The sequence below is a fragment of the Macaca thibetana genome, chromosome 12, assembly GCF_024542745.1.
Source record: "Macaca thibetana thibetana isolate TM-01 chromosome 12, ASM2454274v1, whole genome shotgun sequence".
Classification (NCBI taxonomy): domain Eukaryota; kingdom Metazoa; phylum Chordata; class Mammalia; order Primates; family Cercopithecidae; genus Macaca; species Macaca thibetana.
In genome coordinates, this window is record NC_065589.1 from 9,996,319 (window position 1) to 10,020,122 (window position 23,804).

Genomic DNA, 23,804 nt, shown 5'->3' on the forward strand with positions numbered 1-23,804 from the left:
ACAGCGCCTTTAAATAGAACCTCCACGCGGAGGGCAAACACATTCCATGCGCTTTTAAAAACGCCCAAGCATGACCTGGCCGGCGGCCTCAGCTCCCCCAGGCATTTTTCCGGTCTCGGCTCAATTCTGGAAATATTAATAGCTCGGTTAAGAGCTTACCGGGTGCAAAATACTTTTCGGCCTTAAAAGGCAGGGACTGTTACTGCTCCCACTCTCCAGATGAGGAAACTGAGATCCAAGGAGGTTCCAGGCCGACGAGGTGGATTAGTGGGTCTCTATCGCCTGCCTCTGGCTCAGTGTCTCCCCAGGTGGGCGGCTCCCCGCACACTGGGGCTCACAGAGCAGGACTGAACGACCCCCTCCGGACCGGTGCCAGCGGCTAAGTTCGGTTCCCATGACCCCCCCAGGAGGCTCCGGGGCCGCGCTTGCTCCAAGAAAGTCCTGAATTTCTTACAACGAGTTTACCAAACTCCCCATTCTCAGGCTCCCGCTGGTTCATCAAACCCCGCGCTGCAGCCAAGGATTAACTTTCCCCTTTTGTTTTAAAAGATAAAAGGCCAACATGGGCTAATTTTTCCCTTGGGGGATACGGTGAAAGCTGGCAGGTGAGGCGCAGCGACGGCTCCCTTTCCTCGAAGTTGCTTTCGGAGCAAATCTCCGGACCGGCGGGTGGAGGGGGCGGGACTAGCGGTTGGGGTTGGGGGACCTGGAACTGGGGCCCGCCGGTTGCCGAGAACTTTTGGGCTCCTTCCTGGAGAGCTCCTGCTCCCGGTGTCCCCCCTGTCCAGCCCCGTCCCCCCACCCGCCGAGATAGACCCGAGCGCGCAAGATCTGGCTGCATTGGGCCAAATGCTACCTGCATCCCGAGACCCCTCCCCACCCAAACCGGGCCCGGGACTTCGGGCCAGAAAGCCTCCCGCTCCCAACCTGATCCCGGGGACGAAGGGAGCGCAGCGGGAGCTCACAGTTTGAACATGCTCTCCAGGTCCTTGATGAGGCGGCGGCTGAACTCTGGGAACTCCGTGTAGGGGTTGAAGACCCTGCAGCGCCGGGGTCGCGCGGCGCCCTCGTTAATATCCAGCCGCCGACTCAGCTGGGCGCTCAGCTCCGCGTCGGCGCTGGCCGTGGGCGCACGGGCTGGGGGCTCGGACTCCGGGGCTGGGGCGCCGAGGGGAGCCAGCTGGGGGCCGCTCTCCTCGGCCTCCTCGCGCCGCAGCCGGCGCTCCAGCTTGCGCGCCAGCTCCTCGCTGGCCATGGCGGCGGATCGCAGGACGCGGGGACGCGGGGACGCGGGACGGGGCGCAGGGAGCTGGCGGGCGGCGCGCTCCTCGCAGTCTCGAGGTTCTACACCACTTCGCCAAGGCGGCGAGGACCTGGCGGTTGGGAGGGACTGAGGATGGGCAGGCGGGGCGGGCGGGGCGGAGCTGCGGCTTTAAGGAGGCGCCAGGGCTCAGGGACCGCCAGCCTGGTGGGAGGAGGCCGCCGGTGTCTGCGCGTCCCGGAGACCCCGACCTGCTTCCTCTCCCCGCGGCTCAGGGCGGGAGGCTGGCCGTCCCCCCGGGACCAGGCAGGGACCCTCGGGTCAACTCCGACCTTGCTGCCCCTGTCCGCTCCGGGGAAAATCGTAGCGGGAAAAAGCGTCTCCACCGTTCAGGCGGTTCCTTTCTCGTCCCCCAGCAGTAACCCAACTGGAAGCGCTCGCGGCCTGGGACAGGCTGGGTGGGGGAGGCGAGGGCCCCCGAGCGACACCCACGCGTCCCCCGCGTCTGGGAGTGGTGCCCACCCTCCCCGGGGTCAAGGAGTGGCAGGCGCCCGCCCGGAGCGCGGGGCGGGGGAGCTGCTTTTCAAGTACTCATTGAAACGAAATGTTTCCAAAACATGCTAAAAATACTAAAAACAAATAAGCAAACAAAAAAGAGGGAGAGCAAAGGAGCAGAAAAAAACTCCCGTTTTCCCTGGAGGCAGGAGAGCAGCGCAGCTTCAGGGACTCGGGGTTTTTTGCGTGAAACCCACAAGAAAGAGAAGAAACCTGGCGCGGGGACTCACACCAGCAATCCCAATACTTGGGGAGGCCAAGGTGGCGGGATCTTTTGAGCCCAGGAGTTCGAGACCAGACTGGGCAACATAGTTAGACCGTCTCTACAAAAAACTTTTAAAGAATTCAGCCAGGCGTAGTGGCGCTTGTCTGCAGTCCCAGGTACTCAGGAGGCTGAAGTGGGAGGATAGCTTGAGTCTGGGAGGTCGAGGCTGCAGCGAGCCATGGTCAGGCCACCACACTCCAGCCTGGGCGACAGAGTGAGACCCTGGCTCTAAAAATAAACGAAGAAGAAGGAGGGGGAAGGGAGGAAAAAAGAAAGGAGAGAGAGAAAAACAGCTTGAAAATTAAATCAGCATTTTTAACAAGAGGGTAAAAACATACAGTCGTCATTCTCCCCAAGGAAGGCTGATGCCGCTGTTACATCAGCCAAGCACTGAGAATCTTGTAAACACGGGTCTGTCCCTGCTTAAGAACGACGCTGCTCTGACCCACCGGGGGCTGATGACTGGGGCGAGTCAGCGACCCGCTGGACTGTGGTCGTCTGAGACCCAGGGACCAGCTTTTGGCATGCGAGTGCAGGGCATGTGGGGGACCTGGGTTAAAATGTTATTTTTAAAAAGTTATAAAGGAAAATACTTTTTTAAAATAAAAGTTTAAAAATCTTTCTTTAACATTCATACTGAACAACTTGACTTGGTACGGAGAAGACGGGTTTTACACATGCAATTGCAATTGGAGAACCCTGCAAATACATCACAGGGCACTACACTTCCTGACCTGGTGGTGGTGACTAGGAGGTTGCCTTTGTTGTCACATCTGTTTTGATCACTTTATGTGACATATTTCAGGGAAAAAAGGTCAAAAATTTTTTGTAATTAAAATTTTTTTTAATTTTATATTTTAAAAACTTTTTTTTTTTTTTTTTTGAAATGGAGTTTCACTCTTGTTTCCTAGGCTGGAGTGCAATGGCGTGATCTTGGCTCACTGCAGCCCCTGCCTCCTGGATTCAAGTGATTCTCCTGCCTCAGCCTCCTGAGTAGCTGGGATTACAGGCGCCTACCACTGCACCTGGCTAATGTTTTGTATTTTTGGTAGAGACAGGGTTTTGCCATGTTGGCTAGGCTGGTCATGAACTCCTAGCCTCAGATGATCCTCCCACCTCGGCCTCCCAAAGTGCTGGCATTACAGACATGAGCCACCGCACCCGGTTGGTTTTGTTCTTTTGTTAAATTTTCATATTCCATTGAGCTCTCCTCAAGAAAAAGAAAGTTCAAAATTCTTAATAGTCTATATCAGGAAGAAACTTTGCAGCTGGGCGCCGTGGCTCCCACCTGTAATCCCAGCACTTTGGGAGGCAGAGGCAGGTGCATCACTTGAGCCCAGGGGTTTGAGACCAGCTTGGGCAACATGGCAAAACCTTGCCTACAAAAAATACAAAAAAAAAAAAAAAAAAAATTAGCCACGTGTGGTAGTGTGCACCTGTAGTCCCAGCTATTTGGGATCACTTGGGCCCAGGAGGTGGAGGCTGCAGTGAACCATGATCATGCCACTGCACTCTAGCCTGGGTGATAGAGTAATACCTTGTCTGAAAGAGAGGGAGAGAGAGAGAGAAATTTTGCTTGAGTAGGTAATACAATTTTTTTTTTTTTTTTTTTTGAGACGGAGTTTCGCTCTTGTTGCGCAGGCTGGAGTGTATGGTGCGATCTTGGCTCACTGAAACCTCCGCCTCCCAGGTTCAAGCGATTCTCCTGCCTCAGCCTCCCAAGTAGCTGGGATTACAGGCACCCACCACCACGCCAGCTAATTTTTTGTATTTTTAGTAGAGACAGGGTTTCACCATGTTGGCCAGGCTGATTTTGAACTCCTGGCCCCAAGCAATCCACCTGTCTCGGCTTCCCAAAGTGCTAGGATTACAGGCGTGAGCTACTGTGCCCAGCCGGTAATACAATTTTTAAACCATTTTTTACATGCTGAAATTTACAACAGTTCATGTTAAAAAATCTAACAGCTCTTCCTATTTATGAATATAATGTTGAACATTTTTTTAATTAAAAATGACTTTTTTTTCCTTTTCTTTCTTTCTTTTTTAATTTAAATAGAGATGAGATCTCTCTATGTTGTCGATCTTGTCTGCCTAGGCTCCCAAAGTGCTGGGATTACAGGGGTGAGCCACGGTGCCCTGCCTTGAAGATTCTGAAATTAATAAGAGTGGATTGTGAACAACATTTCACTTTTTCATGGAAGTGTTTCCAAATGAGGGAGCGCTTTAAGTTAATGAGCTTGCATAATGTGAGCAGTCACCTGGTGCCTCTCAAAAGGCACATCACCTGCGAGGGGCAAAGACTGAGGGCTGTGTCCACCAGGCAGCCAGCCCGGATAGAATGCCCTCTGAGCTGTGTCCTACCCCTGAGGGAAAATAGCAGAGGCCCACAGTATTCACCAGGCAACACCTGGCCACCCTTCGGAATGAAGTGTTAGTATCTCACTAGTGACCATTCCAGGTGGTCACTGTTACGGCCACATCTCAAAGCCTGTTCTCCTTCTCCTCTTCTCCAGTGTCCAGTCGGGCACCTGACAAAGACTCAAACATGCTTGGTGGGCTGGCTGTGGTGGCTCACACCTGTAATCCCAGCACTTTGGGAGGCTGAGGCAGGCAGATCACTTGAGGTCAGGAGTTCAAGACCAGCCTGGCCAATATGGTGACAACCCACCTCTACTAAAAACACAAAAATTAGCTGGGCATGGTGGCATGTGCCTGTAGTCCCAGCTACCTGGGAGGCAGAGGTGGGAGAATCACTTGAACCTGGGAGGTGGAGATTGCAGTGAGCCAAGATCAAGCCATTGCACTCCAGCCTGGGCGACAGAGACCCTGTCTCAAACAAACAAACAAACAAACAAAAAACATGCTTGGTGAATGATGGGCCAATATCAATCTTACTGTGCAAATATGACCCATGTTTTGTAAAACAAATGTCTATCTATGGGGGAAAAAAAACTAAAGGGGGCAAATTATTAACAGTTATAAATGCTAAGAGTCCAGATAATTTTCATTTCCATTTTTTAAAATTCTCATTTTTTGTGTCCAGGCACGGTGGCTCACGCCTGTAATCCCAGCACTTTAGGACGCCGAGGTGGGTGGATCACCTGAGGTCAGGAGTTCGAGACCAGCCTGGCTAACATGGTGAAACCCCATCTCTACTAAAAATACAAACGTTAGCCCGGTGTGGTGGCATGCACCTGTAGTCCCAGGTACTTGGGAGGCTGAGGCAGAAGAATTGCTTGAACCCGGGAGGCAGAGGTTGCAGTGAGCCGAGATGGCACCACTGCACTCCAGCCTGGGAGACAGAGTGAGACTCCATCTAAAAAAAAAAAAAAAATTAATTTTTTTTGAATTTCCTACCATGAACATATCAAACTGTTATCAGAAAATGAAAGTTCTTGTTTACTGTGGAGAAGAGGGGAGGGCGGATGTTTCTGCTGTAGAGCAGCTGAAAATGTTTTGTCTGTGTCATCCCATGAGCTCATTTATTTCACTAACATTCTGGGGTGGCCACAGGAGGTTCTGCCTTTCCCAGGGAAAATAAAATCATTGTTTTCTCTCCAAGACTTCTTGTTCAGTTCTATTGCTGTGTAACAAACCATCCCTGAATGTAGCGGCTTCAAACATTTATTTTGCTCACAGATGTCCAATTTGGGCAGAGTTTTGTGGGGAAATCTCTGCTCTAATACACTTATAAAAAGCAGGGGGCTGCGCTAAGGCTGGAGGCAAGAACCACCTTCAGACTCCCTCCCTCACGTGTCCTAGGATCCGTGCTGGCTCCAGCTGGGCCCTTCACTGGAGCTGTTGGTTGGAACACCCACATGTGGCCTCTCCATGTGGCCTGGGCTTCCTCACAACGTGGTCACTGGGCTCCAAGGGTGGGCTTTCCAAGAAGAAGAGTCCGGTAGCAGCTGTATCACCTTTTGTGATGTAGCCTCAGAAGTCACATAGCTGAACTCTATCGGCCAAGCCAGTGACAAAGGGGAGGGACCGTAGTTCAAGGAGAGGGATCATAGACCCCTACCTCTCCAGGGAGAAATTGTGGCCATTTTTGGATATTATAATCTGCCTGCCCGCCCTCTGAAAATCCCTGCAGAATTGAGTCGGAATGGGGATTTGAGTCTCAAATCCCTGCAGAATTGAGTCCATTTCTGTGGCATCTGGACAAGAAAAGATTTCTCTTTCAGCCCTGATGGGTCAGTACAGGCCTCTGAGTCCTGTGGGAAAGTCTGACCTGCAAGGCACAAAGAAGTCAGAGTGAACTAAATTCCAGAAAGGGACGAGCAGAACCCCGGGCTGCTTTCATCCCCGGAGGTATTCCCTCCCACTTGTTTTTGGATTGTCAACTTATTTCTTGAACAAGTCAAAATTTCAGGATTTTGATTTGTTTTAGAGCAAAGGGTTTTGACTTTTATAAACATTGTTAAGCACTTCATGTCATGGCTGGGTGCAGTGGCTCATGTGTGTAATCCCAGCACTTTGGGAGGTCAAGGCAGGTGGATCATTTGAGGTCAGGAGTTTGAGACCAGCCTGGCCAATATGGTGAAACCTCGTCTCTCCTAAAAATACAAAACTTAGCTGGGCATGATGGCAGGTGCCTGTAATCCCAGCTACTCAGGAGCCTGAGGCAGGAGAATCACTTGAACCTGGGAGGCAGAGGTTGCAGTGAGCTGAGGTCACGCCATTGCACTCCAGCCTGGGCAGCAGAGTGAGACTCCAGCTCAAGTAAATAAATAAATAAATAAATGTAAATAAATAAAACATTGTTAAGCACTTCATTTTGGTGCAGAGTTTTCTTTTCATGTTTCTTCCTGCGGTGCCTCTTTAAATTGTAAATATTCTGACATTAGATAGTGATGATGGTTTTACAACTCTGGAAATACACCAAAAACCACTGAATTGTGCACTTCAAAATGATGACTTTTACAAAAACAAAACAAAACAAAAAAGGATCAGTTTTATGATAAGTGAATTATATCTCCATAAATCTTAGTTTAAAAATATAATAATAAGCCATTATATATTAACATAAATAATATTGATAAGAAGAGAGGCACTGTTTTACCTTTTTTCAAATGTCTTTTGCAAATGTCTTCTACATCTGGCTTAGTAGAAGATAGTTGGATATCGCATCTGCTTCTGCATTTGATTTGCTGCAATTTGTTTTGCTTGAAGTATGTGAAGAAAATCCAATCTTCCACAGATCGCTGGAAATACAGTTGGATATATAGCTGAAAGAAGGGAGGTGTCATTTAATAGGCTTTTCAGATAACGGTGGCTATTCTTCTTTGATATGACAGCAAAGCTCAGACAAGTGGGGGTTTCTTGAGGTTTAGTTGCAATGTGGACACTGAAAGTACATGAACAAACTTTACATACTCTGTTTCAGAAAAATCTGTTGCTCTGTCTTGCACATTTAAGATCCATAACCTATGCAAATTTTTGTACCATTGGCTGTGTTGACACATTTTACTTACACAGTATTAAAGTTTTCCAAAATTCTAGTCTATTTTTTCCTGTTTGTGTGTTTTTTTTTTTTTTCGCTCTGCCGCCCAGGCTGGAGTGCAATGGCCGGATCTCAGCTCACTGCAAGCTCCGCCTCCCAGGTTCACGCCATTCTCCTGCCTCAGCCTCCCAAGTAGCTGGGACTACAGGCACCCACCACTACGCCCGGCTAGTTTTTTTTTTTGTATTTTTTAGTAGAGACGGGGTTTCACCGTGTTAGCCAGGATGGTCTCGATCTCCTGACCTCGTGATCCGCCCGTCTCGGCCTCCCAAAGTGCTGGGATTACAGGCTTGAGCCACCGCGCCCGGCCCTGTTTGTGTTTTTTTAAGACAGGGTTTCATTCTGTCACAAAGATTAGACTACAATGGCATGATCATAGCTCACTGCAGCCTCAAACTCCAGGGGTTAAGTGATCCTCCTACCTCAGCCTCCCTAGTAGCTGGGACTACAGGTGTGTGCCACCACAACTAGCTACTTAAATATATATATAGAGAGAGAGAGAAAGAGAGACGGGATCTCACTATGTTGCCCAGGCAGGTCTTGAACTTGGGGCTCAAGTGATCCTCCTGCCTTCACCTCCCAAAGTGCTGGGATTACAGGCAAGAGGCATCATGCTCGGCCCAAAATTCTAGTTTTTCTTTGAAGCTCACATTTTATTGTTATTAGAAAGTACTATCAATTGTTTACCTTGAAGTGACAGGCTCACTTTGTTCATTGTTCTAGAAAGTGTCTCTGAATGCCCAGCTGTGAATAGCCATGGATTGTCAGCTGTGCTTCCAGGCAAAACTGATGTTCCCTGAAAGGGAAGCTAGTTCAGCTCATAAACAACAGCACACATGCTTTTCTCAGGATGAGTAATGGACTTTGATCTGCAGCCCAAGGGCTTTCTGTTCACTTTCCATCCATTACACCAAATATTAAAAAGGTGTGTACATAAGGATCAAAATTTATAAATTAATTAACTGATTTTAGACAAGGTATGGCTCCGTCACCCAGGCTGGAGTGCAGTAGCTCAATCTCGGCTCACTGCAACCTCCAGCTCCCAGGTTCAAGCAATTCTCAGGCCTCAGCTTCCAGAGTAGCTGGGATTATAGGCATGCACTACCACGCCCAGCTATTTTTTTTTATTTTTTGTAGAGACGAGGTTTCGCCATGTTGGCCAGGCTGGTCTTGAACTCCTGATGTCAAGTGATCCGCCTGCCTTGGCCTCCCAAAGTGCTGGGATTACAAGCATGAGCCAACATACCCAGCCTCAAAATTTAATAAAATTAAAAACTATTTTCCTGCTTCATTGAGGGTATATTTTTTTTCTTTTTTTGGACACAAGGTCTTGTTCTGTCACCCAGCCTGGAGTGCAGTGTTGTGATCATGGCTCACTGCAGCCTCAACTTCCCAGGATCAAGCAATCCTCCTACCTTAGCCTCCCAAGTAGCTGGGACTACAGACATGCCACCAGGCACCTGTCTAATTTTTGTATTTTTGTAGAGACATGGTCTTGCCATGTTGCCTAGGTTGATCTGGAACCTTGAGCTCAAGCAATCCTCCCGCCTCAGCCTCCCAAAATGCTGGGATTACAGGTGTGAGTCACCACACCCAACCTCAAGGACATTCTTAAATGCAATTAATTTTTTTAAAAATGAGGAGTGTATGATGGTGAAGAACACAGTAACTCCTGGTACAGTTTGATGCCACTGCCTTAATTCAGGCTGAGGCGATGTCAGGTTTACCCACCATTCCTTCTGCATCATGGGTACAAATGTCAACACATTGAAAAAGGCAAATACTGTCTTAGTATTATGAAAATAGTTCTCAGAGGTACGTGGAGCACTTTGAGGAATCACTAATCTTATTTCTTTTATTGGCAGCTGAGTATTTTGTTCTCTGTGTGTAGCATACATTAACTAACCTGTCCTTGTTGGTGGACATTCAAGGTCATTCCTATCTTTTATTACCCACAGAGTATTGCAAAGAACAGGGGGTGGACTCCCATCCTAAGCGGCTTTTGGGTTGGAAGTTGAAAAATCTCATATATTCAGGCATGCATCCATTGCTTCAATCAACAAATAGAAAGCTAGACCGCGTACAGTGGCTTGCCATGCACTTTGGGAGGCCAATGTGGGCGGACTGCTTGAGCCTAGGAGTTCAAGACCAGCCCTGGGCAACATAGCGAGATCTCATCTCTGCCAAAAAAAAAAAAAAAAAAAAGTTTAAATTCGCCAGGCATGGTGGTGCATTCCTTTAGTCCCAGCTACTCCAGAGGCTGAGGTGGGAGTATTGCTTGAGCCTAAAAGATCGAAGCCCCAGTGATGTGTGATTGCACCACTGCACTCCAGCACAGTGCAGTGGTGGAGTGACACAGTGAGACCTAGTCTCCAAAAAACAAACAAACAAGTATGAACCCAGTACCAGCAAAATAATACAAAATCCCTGCCCACATTCTAATGGCGGAAATGGATAGTCAACAAGATAAATAAAAATCTATCTTAGTTGATAAGCACTAAGATAAAAATAAGTCAGAAAAGCGTTTAAGGGAAGTCTGTCAGGAGTGATGGGGCACGTTGTAATTTTAGGTAAAATGACCAGGAGGGGCATCATGGAGTAGCTGACATTTAAATCATGACCAGCAGAAAGTGAGGGGGTCTAACAGCAAATTGAGGGCTACAACAGAAACAACAGAGGCTGTAGGCGTGGAATTCCTCACTTTTTTTTGCCAGCCTCTTCTGACAATTGTGTCCTTTCCTCTAATTCTTTCCCTATAGATGTTTCTAGATAGCCCTCAATGACTTCACCTTTTCTCCAGGGATGTCTCCGCAAGGGCAAGTTTCAAGCCTTTGTTTACGTTTGGGAAACACTTACACAACTTTCCCCGGCTTGGCTGCTAGTGCCCAGTGGATAGCCCCAGGCACTAGCTAAATGGATTTCTCCCCATCTCTTTTATTAGCCAGATTGTGTAAATGAATCCCAGCAAGCCAGACACAAAGGTACCCCCTGGCAGAGGCCCTGGAACCCCTGTGTTGGCACAGCTGCCGGAGAAATTCCTGGCAGAGAATCAGAGAATCAGGCATCAAGAACGGGGGAGTTTTTAAACCTCAGACTCCAGGCGCCAGGCCTAGACCCACAGGCTCCAACCCCCAGGTGAGGCCTGGTTCCCAAAGCCCCCTGTGGCTCCTGTCATCCATGTCTGTGGTCTGGGGGGCAAGCTGGGGCCGGGGGACTTTAGGGACTCGCTAGGGAGCACCCCCAGGGGGCCGATTAGTTCAGACCTGAGTTCCCTGGGTAGGCTCAGCTGCCCACAGGCTCAGAGAATCAAGAGACCAACAAAGGATTCCAAAAGAAAGAAAATATCAGTCTTATTCCTCACCCGACAGGAGTGGCAAAAATCTTACAGGGCTGGAGGGAGGGAGAGCAGACCCCACCCCCACAGCCCTGGGCATGGCTATCAGAAGACAACCTGCCCGGCCCCATCTTGTCCCCACCCATGCCCTTCAGGGGCTGGCACTGCCCTAGGAAGCTCCATCCTCCCAGCCGTCTGTCCCGACATCCGGTCAGTCAACTCTTGGTTCCAGCCCCTGGGGTGATTCTGCTCTCTCCTCCCTTTCTCTACAGAGGCCTGCACACAGCTCTCACCTGGAGGGAACACAGGAGGCAATGCTTTCCTCTGAAGGAGCTCAGCCCTCTGCCCACCTGTCCTCCCCTCACTCACACAGGCAGGAAGGACTGGTCCAAGACAGCGCTGTCCAACAGAAATAGAATGAGCTATTTCTTTTCTTTTTTTTTTTTTTTTTAAGACAGAGACTCACTCTGTCGCCCAGGCTGGAGTGCAATGGCATAATCTTGACTCACTCACAACCTCTGCCTCTCGAGTTCAAGCGATTCTCCTGTCTCTGCCTCCTGAGAAGCTGGGACTACAGGCACCTGCCACCACTCCTGGCTAATTTTTGCATTTTTAGTAGAGATGGGGTTTCGCTGTGTTGACCAGGCTGGTCTCAAACTCCTGGCCTCAGGTGATCCACCCACCTTGGCCTCCCAAAGTGCTGGGATTACAGGCATGAGCCATCACACCTGGCCTTAGAATGAGCAATTTCATTTGTAATTTTGAATTGAAAATTTTCTGGGCCAGGTGCCATGGCTCACACCAGTAATCCCAGCACTTTGGGAGACTGAAGTGGGAGGATGGATTGAGTCTAGGAGTTTGAGACAAGCCTGGGCAACATAGTGAGACCCCATCTCTACAAAAAATTAAAAATTAGCCAGGTGTGGTGGCACACACCTGTAGTCCCAACTACTCGGGAGGCCAAAGTGGGAGGATTACTTGAGCCCAGGAGGTCGAGGCTGCAGTGAGCCCTGATTGTGCCTTGCACTCCAGCGTGGGCAACAGAGCAAGACCCTATCTAAAAAAAAAAAAAAAAAAAAAAAAAAAAAAAGAAAGAAAAGAAAAAAGAAAAAAGAAAAATTTTCTAGTGGCCACATGCTTTTAAAAGTAAAGGAAGAAAAATAAAACAGGTGAAATTAATTTTAATAACATTTCATTTAATCTAATATATGTCCAACATCCCTACATGTAATCAGTATAAAAATATTAACAAGATATTTTACATTACTTTATTTCATGCCAAGGTTTTGTAATGTAGGGTGTATTTTACACTTGCTGCTCATCTCAATCAGACTGTCCACATTTCAAGCACCTGATAGCCACGTGCAGCTGGCGGCAACCTCGTGGAATAGCTCAGGCCCAGAAGGCAAACCGGAGCAGCTGCTGCCTCTCCTTCAACCCTCATTGGAGAGGACATCCCACCACCGAGCAGCTCTGCTCAGGCTTCATCTCTGGCCACCACTACTTCTCCTCTGAAACCTGCCCCCCTCGTTACTCCCTCCCTTCCCGCCAAGGTGTTCAGATTCACAAAAATCTGAGCCAGGCTCCAGGGATGCTAGGCCTAGGGTCTAAATAAATGAAACCCACCAGTTCCAGTTCCCAGATGTCTTCCTCCCCACCCCACCCCCGGCGAAATGGAGCCTCGCTCTTATCGCCTAGGCTGGAGTGCAGTGGTGTGATCTCGGCTCACTGCAACCTCTGCCTCCCGGGTTCAAGTGATTCTCCTGCCTCAGCCTCAAGAGTAGCTGGGACATGGTGGTGCACACCACCATGCCTGGATAATTTTTGTACTTTTAGTAGAGATGGGGTTTCACCATGTTGGCCAGGCTGGTCTGGAACTCCTGACCTCAGGTGATCTGCCCACCTCGGCCTCCCAAAGTGTTGGGATTACAGGCGTAAGCCACCGTGCCTGGCCCCAGATGTCTTTTATTGTTCAAGTCTGGGTCCTGGGCAGCAGGAATTTTGTGGTAGTGGGTAGGGCTGCCTACCCTTTGTAGAGAGGGGTCACGTTCAAAGTTAAAAGGTTTGCCTCGTGCTAGGCACCTGCTGATGGGAGCATTTCTTAAGGAAGTTTGGGGAGATGATACTTCATTTAATTCCCCAAATTCTCTGACAATTTTAATATACAGCACAGGACAAATTAACCTTTTGAGTTCTGGTAATAATAAACTATCCTGGCTTTTCCCTTTAGACACAACCAGGAGCCCTCTGTCATGGGCACAGAATCATATAAATCATAGAAATCCTGGCTCTGTCACTCAGAGGCTATGTGACTTGGAGTAAGTTACTTAACTTCTTTGAACTTCAATTTCCCCATATATGCAATAGAAATAATGCCAACCGGGCCAGGCACAGTAGCTCACGCCTGTAATCCCAGCATTTTGGGAGGCCAAGGCAGGTGGATCACCTGAGGTCAGGAGTTTGAGACCAGCCTGGCCAACATGGTGAAACCCTGTCTGTACTGAAAATACAAAATTAGCCAGGCGTGGTGGCAGGTGCCCGTAATCCCAGCTACTCGGGAGGCTGAGGCAGGGGAATCGCTTGAACCTGGGAGGTGGAGGTTGCAGTGAGCTGAGATTGTGTCACCAGACTCCAGCCTGGGCGACAAGAGTGAGACTCCATCTCAAAGAGAAAAAAAAAAAAAAAAGAAAGAAAAAATGAAAGAATACCAACGACAAGACTTAGAAGGATGTTGTGACGATCGATGAATCGTCACTGAACAGCGGTTAGCTGTTCAGTGAATGGCACTCTGCTGCTGTGTCCCGGTTGCTACAGGCTCAGCACAGGTGGTGGCTGAGGCTGGGGATGGGGGAAATTGGTTCCAGCCGCCAGGGATCCTCTGTGTACCCCTTTCATATCTGCAGGCACAGACTAAGCCAGTTTTGGAGGAAGCGCCTTGCAGCCTTCACCCACATCCCTGCTATGCAGACAGCCACTCAGCCCTTCATGATTTCAAAAGCCCACAGCAGTCAGGGTGGTTTGGAAACAGCAGGGAGCCATATTGCTGCCTGACAATGACTTCCATTTTGATTTTTGGAAAACCTTGGCCTTAGCAACTGCTTCCATTCCAAATTGGCTGTGTGGTTCAGCTCTTCCTCCCCTTCATTCCTTGCCATCCTTGCCCCTCCCTCTTAGAGAACTCCGACACTCCCTCACCCAGTCCCAAATTCCTCCTATATTCCTAAGCAGATTCCCCCGCAGAACGCGGAACCCAGGTCCTCAGCCTTTGTAAGAACGTGGCTGCTGCTTGGGAATTATGGCCTGTGACATCCTTAGACAAAGGCCCAGTGGGTCTGGAGATGAGCAGGGACGGTTTGACTTTTTCAGAATCTCCAGCAAAACATTCACCTACTTACAGTTTCAGTTAAGAGCAGTCTGTTCCAAGAAAGTGTATTTCAAGATTTAATTTAATTATGTACACTTAGAGAAGGTATCTTCAATAAACGTATCAAAGTATCCAGAATCTTAAAGGAAAGGGAAGCTCTTACAAAACAATAATAAGGCCTGGGCAACATAGCAAGACCCTGTCTCTACCAAAAAAATCAGCCAGGAGTGATGGCACACACGTGTAGTCCCAGCTACTCAGGAGGCTGAGGCAGGAGGATTGCTTAAGCCCAGGAGTCCAAGACTGTGATGAGCTATGATTGCACCACTATGCTCCAGCCTGGGAGACAGAGAGAGACCCTGTCTCTTTAAAAAAAAAAAAAAAAAAAAGATATCATTATGCTAATTAGCAAATCAAGTTTAGGTTATTGATAAAGCTATGGATCACAGAAAGACTTGTATTAGCCACATCTGGAGTGAGACCCTGCTGATATGATGGTGGCTGATACCCCTGGAGCCTATGCATTCTCTTGTTTTTTAATATATATTTTTTATTTTAATTGAGTCAGGGATCTTGCTCTGTTGCCCAGGCTGGAGTGCAGTGGCCTGATCATAGGATCATAGCTCAATGCAGCCTTGAACTCCTGGGCTCAAGTGATCCTCCCACCTCAGCCTCCTGAGTCTCTGGCATTACAGTTCCAGACCACCGCACCAGGCTCCAATTCACCATTTTGATGTGTACAATTCAGTGGCATCCAGAGTTTTCCTAGTGTTGCGCAACCACCACCTCTTTCTAGTTTCAAAACTTTTTCATCATTCCAGAAAAATACCAAGTACTTCCTTAAGAAATCACTCTTGACCGGGCACGGTGGCTCACGCCTGTAATCCCAGCACTTTGGGAGGCTGAGCCAGGTGGATCACCTGAGGTCAGGAGTTCCAGATCAGCCTGGCCAATATGGCCAAACCCCGTCTCTAATAAAAGTACAAAAATTATACGGGCATGGTGGCGGGCACCTGTAGTCCCAGTTACTCTTGAGGCTGAGGCAGGAGAATCGCTTGAACCCGGGAGGCAGAGGTTGCAGTGAGCCGAGATCACGCCACTGCTCTCCAGCCTGGGTGACAGAGACAGACTCCATCTCAAATAAATAAATAAATTAAATAAAATTGGTTTATTTATCTTTCTACTGTTGAGTTATAAGGGTTTTTAGAATATATTCTTTTTTTTTTTTTTTTTTTTTTTTTTTTTTTTTTTTTTTAGACCAAGTCTCGTTCTGCTATACAGGCTAGAGTGCAGTGGTGCAATCTCGGCTCACTGTAACCTCTGCCTCCCAGGTTCAAGCAATTCTCCTGCCTCAGCCTCCAGAGTAGCTGGGATTACAGGTGCCTACCACTACATCTGGCTAAATTTTTGATTTTTTATAGAGATGGTCATGCCTGGTCTTGAACTCCTGACCTCAGGTGATCCACCTGCCTCGGCCTCCCAAAGTGCTGGGATTACAGGCATGAGTCACCATGCCCAACCCTAGCAGCATTCTTGATACATACTGAGTTAAGGGGTAAGTAACCGGCATACACATAACATTTCACTGTTGATGCTGAAGTTTGTTAAAGTACCTACATTGCAGTAAAGAAGCAATTCATAAAAGTGGTGACTTTGTCACTTCTGAGACTAGGTGATAAAAGGCCACATGGCCTTGCCTGATGGGGACACTTGTTTTGGAACTCTGAACCACCTCGAACGGAATCTGATTGCTTGGAGGCTGCCATGCTGAAAGTGCCACATGGAGGGCTCCAGTCAACAGGCCCAGAAGAGCCCGTCCTTGGGCCATCCCCGCCCAGGTGCCACACGCGTGAGTAAAAGCGTGGTCTTGGAAGTAGATTATCTGTCTCCAGTCCTTCCAGCCCTAGTCACTAGGGTCACCTCCAGATGAGGCCTCAGACATCCTAGTGCAGAGAGGAGCAACCTTGCCTGTGTCCAAACTTCTGAGCAGGGAGCACAGGAACATCACACAATGGTGGTGGCTGCTTTATGCCACTAAGTTTTTGGTTTTTGTTTTTGTTTTTTTAATTTATGGTAAATGACAGGTAAAATTTACCATCTTAACCATTTTTAGGTGTACATTTCAGCAGTGTTAAGTACATCCACATGACTGTGCAACAGATCTCCAGAGCTTTTTTATCTTGTAAAATTGAAATTCTTACCCATTAAACACCCACTCTCCATCCCCTCTTCCCAGCCCTAGGCAACCACCGTTCTACTTCTGTCTCTCTGAATTTGACTACTTTAGGGACCTCGTATAAGTGGCATCATGCGGCCAGGCATGGTGGCTCATGCCTGTAATCCCAGCACTTTGGGAAGCCAAGGTGGGTGGATCACCTGAGGTCAGGAGTTCAAGACCAGCTTGACCAATATGGTGAAACCCCATCTCTACTAAAAATACAAAAATTAGCTAGGCGTGGTGGCGTGCGCCTGTAATCCCAGATACTCGGGAGGCTGAGACAGGAGAATTGCTTGAACCTGGGAGGCAGAGGTGGCCGTGAGCCGAGATTGCACCATTGCAATCCAGCCTGGGCGACAGAGCAAGACTCTGTCTCAAAAGAAAAAAAAGGTGACATCGTGCAGTGTTTGTCCTTTTGTGACGGGCTTACTTCACTGAGCATGTCTCAAGGTTCATCCACGTTGTCTCAGGTGTCAGAATTTCCTCCCGTCGAAGGCTGAATAACACTGCGTTTTCTCTATACCCCCTGTTTGATTTCTCCATTCATCTGTCGACAGACAATTGGATGGTTTCCACCTTTTGGCTGTGTGAGTGATTCGGCTATAAACATGGCACGCCACTAAAATTTTGATTCTAGGTGTTGTTATACCACAACAAATGGCTGGAACAATGTTGCGCCTCAATAAAAATGTATTTTAGGGGCTGGGCGCAGTGGCTCACACCTATAATCCCAGCACTTTGGGAGGCCGAGGTGGGCGGGTCACCTGAGGTCGGGAGTTCAAGACCAGCCTGACCAACATGGAGAAACCCCATCTCTACTAAAAATACAAAATTAGCCGGGCGTGGTGGTGCATGCCTGTAATCCCAGCTACTCAGGAGACTGAGGCAGGAGAATCACTTGAACCCGGGAAGTGGAGGTTGTGGTGAGCTGAGAATGCACCACTATACTCCAGCCTGGGCAACAAGAGTGAAACCCCATCTCAAAAAAAAAAAAAAAAAGGAAAAGAAAATGTATTTTTAAAATGACTACACTATGTTTTAAAAAGTGTTCCTCAGCAAAGCCTTCCTTCAAAGGTCAGGCGACCTGCAGACTCTCAGGGAATGCAGCCTCATGATCTCTTGAAGAAACAAAGCCCCTCTGTGCCTGACAGTACCATCCAGAGGTCAGTCCACATAAACAAGAGCAGGCAGGGAAAAGTGCAGAAGGTCGAGGTGAGCACCAAATCTATTTAAAAGTAAAGGCAAAAGAGGAGGGAGAATTATGGTTACTCTGGTGCATATATACAGTATCAACCTTGACCTTCTAAGAAAAAATATGTAAATATATATACATACTATAGTTGACCCTTGAACAATGCAGGGGTTTAGGGGTGGCCCCAACAGTAAAAAATCCAAATATAACTTTTCATTCCCCAGCAGTTAACTACTAACAGCCTGCTATTGACAGAAGTCTTGCCTATAGTGTAAACAGTCAGTTAACACATATTTTGAGCTGTGAGTGGTGGGGGGTGCATGTAGTCCCCTCCACCTGGGAGACTAAGGTGGGAGGATTGCTTGAGCCCAGGAGGTGGAGACTGCAGTGAGCTATAGTCCTGCCACAGCAACTCCAGCCTGGCTGTCAAAGAGTAGCTGGGATTACAGGCATGCACCACCACGCCCGGCTAATTTTGTATTTTTAGTAGAGATGGGGTTTCTCCATGTTGGTCAGGCTGGTCTTGAACTCCCGACCTCAGGTGACCCGCCCACCTCGGCCTCCCAAAGTGCTGGGATTACAGGTGTGAACCACTGCGCCCGGCCCCTAAAATACATTTTTATTGAGGCGCAACATTGTTCCAGCCATTTGTTGTGGTATAACAACACCTAGAATCAAAATTTTAGTGGCGTGCCGTGTTCATAGCCGAATCACTCACACAGCCAAAAGGTGGAAACCATCCAAGTGTCTGTCGACAGATGAATGGAGAAATCAAACACGGGGTATAGAGAAAACGCAGTGTTATTCAGCCTTCGACAGGAGGAAATTCTGACACCTGAGACAACGTGGATGAACCATGAGACATGCTCAGTGAAATAAATACAAATCATTTTTTTTTTGAGACAGGGTCTCACTCTGTCACTTAGACTGGAGTGCAGTGGCACAATCCCGGCTCACTGCAGCCTTCGTCTCCTGGGCTCAAGTGATCCTCCTGCCTCAGCCTCTCAAGTAGCTGGGACTACAGGTGTGCACCACCATACCTGGCTAACTTTTGTATTTTTTGTAGAGACAGGGTTTCACCATGTTTCCCAGGCTGGTCTCGAACTCCAGGGCTCAAACAATCCACCTGGCTCAGCCACCCAAATTGCTGGGATTACAGGCATTAGCCACTGCGCCTGGCCAAATGATTTTTAAAACTAAAAATAAAAACATTTTAAAAGACCATTCAGCTCCTTTGCTGGAACCTGGGACTCCACAATTGCCAAACAATCCACTCATTCTAATTCTTGAGGGGATTAGAAAGCAGACATATTTGGTGGGTTCTGTGTATTACACACTGCTTTCCTACAATAAAGTCAGCTACAGAAGACAAAACGTTATCAAGGAAATTGTGAGGAAGAGAAGCTCTACTTACCATTCGTTATGTGGAAGTGGATCATTGCAAAAGTCGTCACCCTGGTTGTCTCCCACATTGAGTAGGCTGAGGAGGAAGGAGAGAGGTTGGTCTCACTGTCTCAGAGAAGGCAGAGGGTTAAGAGGTGGAGGAGGCGGGAGGAGAGGCAGGCACACTCAGGGTCTCTTTTATTGAAAAAAAATCTGTGTATAAGCTGAGGCATGCAGTTCAAACCCATGTTGTTCAAGGGCCAACTGTATTTAGAAATATATATGTGTGTGTGTATAGGTGTGTGTTTGTATATATGTGTGTATATGTATGTGTGTATATATGTATGTGTATATGTGTGTATGTATGTATATATGTGCATATATGTATGTGTGTGTATATTTGTGTGTGCATATGTGTATGTATGTGTGTATATTTGTGTATATATCTCTGTGTGTGTATATATCTCTGTGTGTGTATATATGTGTGTATATTTGTGTGTGTGTGCATATGTGTATGTATGTGTGTATATTTGTGTGTGTATGTGTGTATATATTTGTGTGTGTGTATATATGTGTGTATATGTGTGTATGTTTGTGTGCATGTATATTTGTGTGTATATTTGTGTGTGCGTGTATATGTGTGTGTATATTTGTGTGTGTGTGCATATGTGTATGTATGTGTGTATATTTGTGTGTATGTGTGTATATACTTGTGTGTGTGTATATGTGTGTATATATTTGTGTGTGTGTATATGTGTGTATATGTGTGTATATGTTTGTGTGTGTGTATATTTGTGTGTATATTTGTGTGTATATGTGTGTATGTATATTTGTGTGTCTGTATATGTGTGTGTGTGGTTCCTCTTTGTCCCTGTGCAGTAGTCCATTGGATGGATAGTCCACAATTTGCTTATCTACTCATTATTCATGGTGAGCATTGCGGTTGTTTTCTGTTTTGGGGCTATTACTTGTAAAGCTGCTGTGGAAATTTTCGTCTCTGTGTTTGAGTCTTTGTGTGGACATGTGCTTTTTTCTCAAGACAGAGTCTTGCTCTGTTGCCCAGGCTGGCGTGCAGTGGCGTGATCTCGGCTCACTGCAACATTTGCCTCCCGGGTTCAAGCGATTCTCCTGCCTCAGCCTCCTGGGTAGCTGGAATTTCAGGTGCATGCCACCATGCCCAGCTAATTTTTGTATTTTTAGTAGATACGGGGTTTCACCATATTAGGCTGGTCTCAAAATCCCAGGCTCAAGTGATCCACCCACCTCGGCCTCCCAAAGTGCTGGGCTTACAGACGTGAGCCACCACACCTGGCCTGGACATATGCTTTCATACATTTTTTTGTGTGGGGGAAAGGGGGTGATTAATTACCTTAGAATGGGATAGTGTATGCTCTAAATGTTACATTTCAATTTTTTTAAGAAACTGGCTGGGTGCAGTGTTTGTAATCCCAGAGGGACCAGGTGGGTGGCTGAGGTCAGGAGTTCACAGCGGCTAAACAGCGAAACCCCGTCTCTACTAAAAATATAAAAATTAGCTGAACGTGGTGGTGTATCCCAATAGTCCCACCTCCTCAGGAGGCTGAGGCAGGAGAATTGCCTGAACCCGGAAGGTGGAGGTTGCAGTGAGCCTAGATCACGCCACTGCACTCCAGCCTGGGCAATAGAGCGTGACTCCATCTAAAAAAAAAAAAAAAAAAAAAAGCAACTACCAAACTGTTTTCCAAAGTGGTTGCGCTCTTTTCTATTTCCAACAGCAGCGCATGAGAGCCTGCCTTGCTCCCTATGCTCACAAGTCTTGGTATGGTCAGCCTTTCGGACTGCAGCCACTCCAATGGGGTGGAAATGGTATTATCTCGCTGCGGTTTCAAGGGCCGTTTCCCTTATGGCTGCTGATGGGGTGCGTTTTTCATGTCTCTAGTGACTTTCCACATATCTTCTTTGATGAAATGTTGATTCAAATCTTTTGCCCATTTCGGTTGAGATGTTTGTCTTATTAATGAGTGAGTTGTAAAAGTACTTTATATATTCTGAATACAAGTCTTTTACCAGATATGTAGGTTGTGAATCTTTTCTCCCAGTCTGTGGTTTGTTTTTTAAAATGTTTTCTCCCAGCTTGTGGGTGTCTTTTGAAGCCCATGCTTGTTTTTAATGTCCATAAAATATCCAAAAGAGGGAGAAATTCAGTGTGGGGATGGTGCTCCAGGCCTAGCTGATTGGGTATTGCTCAGAAATTAGGATAAAGCAAAGTTGTGAAGCTACAAACTGACATTAAGCTGGGCACAGTGGCAGGCGCCTGTAGTCCCAGCTACTTAGGAGGCTGAGGTGGAAGGATCGCTTGGGCTCAGGAGTTGAAGATCAGCCTGGGCAACATAACAAGACCCCTTCTAAAATATCCCAAACTCTGACATCATAACCCATGTCTGCTGTTAAGGTTTCCACATTTTGGGTGGGCTAGACAGGAAAAGAGCCCAAAAGGTAAAGGCCAGGCTGGCTCATGCTGGACACCTAACCCCCTGCTACCACATGCTGTTTTCCACACCGGGTGCTGGCCTGTGGGAACCTGCACAACTCAGGGCGACATGGCCCCAGGAAGTCTTCGACAGGCTGCCCCCTGCTGGCTGCTGTGGGAACCACATGGCAGATGGCTCCTGGTGTCCCTGGTTGGTTGGTGGGAACCCTGAGGCGGGAGCCTCTCACCTGCCCTCTCTCTTGGGCATGGGCAAAGGCTTCCTGTTGGCAGCACAGGGCTGGAACAGTTCTTGCCTTAGGGGTATCAGATTTCCTTCGTTCTTGGCATCTCTGAGGTTTGGGAAGACAAACAGACCTGTTCTGCCCCGGGGAGGGAGCTGCAAATGCAAAAGAGGCTCCATCACGTGGTGCAGAGCTGGGGGCACCGCTGGCCCACCCATCCCTGTCGAGTCCTCTGACCCATTTCTTCATTTCTCAGGTGACTGGAGTCCTCCAGTTATAGAACGTCTTATTGATGATGAGAACTCCCACGGACCCCTCTCAAGATCCACTGTGGGCCAAGACGCAGAGCTGGGGTCTTCACCTGGCTTTAGCGCTTCAGAGAGACCCAGGAGGGATGCTTTCTAATTGGGATGGCCACCCCCACCCCTACTCCAGGATGCTTGTTCTGTCAAGAAGCCCCTGGAGGCCGGGCACAGGGACTCACGCTTGTAATCCCACACTTTGGGAGGCCTAGGTGGGAGGATCTTTCAAGGCCAGGAGTTCCAGACCAGCCTGGGCAACATGGTCTCACATTGTTGCCCAGGCTGGAGTGCAATAATACAATCATAGCTCACTGCAGCCTCAACCTTCTGGGCTCAAGGGACCCTCTCATCTCAGCCTCCTGAGTGTCTAGGACTATGGGTGCACACCACCACGCCTGGCTAAGTAAAAATAACATTTGTAGAGATGAGGTCTCATTATGTTTCCCAGGCTGATCTTGAACTCGTGGCCTCAAGTGATCTTTCCACCTCTGCCTCCCAAAGTGCTGAGATTACAGGCATGAGCCACTGTGCCCAGCTTAATGTCAGTATTTTCTTTTAGACAGGTCTTGTTCTGTTACCCAGGCTGGAGTACAGTGATGCAATCATGCCTCACAGCAGCCTCAACATCCCCAGGCTCAGACGATCCTCCCACCTCAGACTCCTGAGTAGCCGCGACTACAGGTGCATGCCACCACACCCAGATAATTTTTAAATTTTTACAGAGATGGAGTTTTGCCATGTTGCCCAGGGTGGTCTCACACTCCTGAGCACAAGCAATCCACCTGCCTCAGGTTCCCAAAGTGCTGGGATTACAGGCGTGAACCCCCACGCCCTGCCAGCCCAGTATATTTTTTCGGGCCGGGGGGACGGAGTCTTACTCTGTTGCCCAGGCTGGAGTGCAGTGGTGCCATCTCACTGTAACCTCCACCTCCCGGGTTCAAGCAATTCTCCTGCCTCAGCCTCCTGAGTAGCTGGGATTACAGGTGTGTGCCATCACACCTGGTGAACTTTGTGTTTTTAGTAGAGAACTGTGTGTTACTCCCTGTGGAATGACTGTGGCAGGGCCCTGACCAGGCCCTCTCTCCTCAGTGGCTGACGGAGCTCGCCTGCCCCCACTCCCCAGATAGGCCCAGCTTCAGGGATGGGAGGGCTTTCAGTCCCCAGAGGGGCACTCCCACACCCAACCTCCACAAGGAGCTGATGGCTGGTGGGCCTGGGGCCTCAGCCTGGCAGAACAAACCTGCTCTCACATAAACGAACAGGGACAGACAAAGGTAACCCTGTCTGAAGAGTCCCCATTTCCCCAACTCGGGCTTTGGAGAACAAACCCAGAAGGATTACCCAGCCCCTCTTGGCATGTGGTGGGATAAGCACTGTGCCCTGAGCCCTCTCCTTTCACCTTTGGGATTTAATGCATGTGTGAGGGTTGGAGAAGGAGCCAGTGTTTTGGGGACGCTGCCACTGTCATTCCACAGGGAGCAACCACAGTGACCTTGGTAAGTATCAAAGGCAAACGGTGTTTGCTCTCCTCAGAGAAAGTAGACCCGGAGGAGCCTCAGCCTCTGCTCCCCTGGCCCTGCCCCTGCAGATGCCTCAGGGCAAACCCGGAGTGTTTGTGTTGTGTGCCAAAAGGAAAAGTCGGAAAGGTGAGGATTGATTGTGTGTCGGGACTGTTTCCGTCTCATCTTGGGTGAGTCTCGCATCAAGGGAGATGCATGGGCTGGGCTGAAGGTGAA

At 48.3% G+C, this 23,804-nt stretch overlaps 1 protein-coding gene across 1 annotated transcript in view; it reads right to left on the reverse strand.

Annotated features, from left to right (window-relative positions):
- Positions 1 to 23,804, reverse strand: part of EFHD1 (EF-hand domain family member D1) — a 164,148-nt gene that overhangs the window by 50,096 nt on the left and 90,248 nt on the right. The window contains exon 2 of the mRNA XM_050751155.1: positions 966 to 1,373. Within this exon, the coding sequence (XP_050607112.1) occupies positions 966 to 1,255 (290 nt within the window). The 5' untranslated portion in view covers positions 1,256 to 1,373. The remainder of the gene's footprint in view (positions 1 to 965; positions 1,374 to 23,804) is intronic.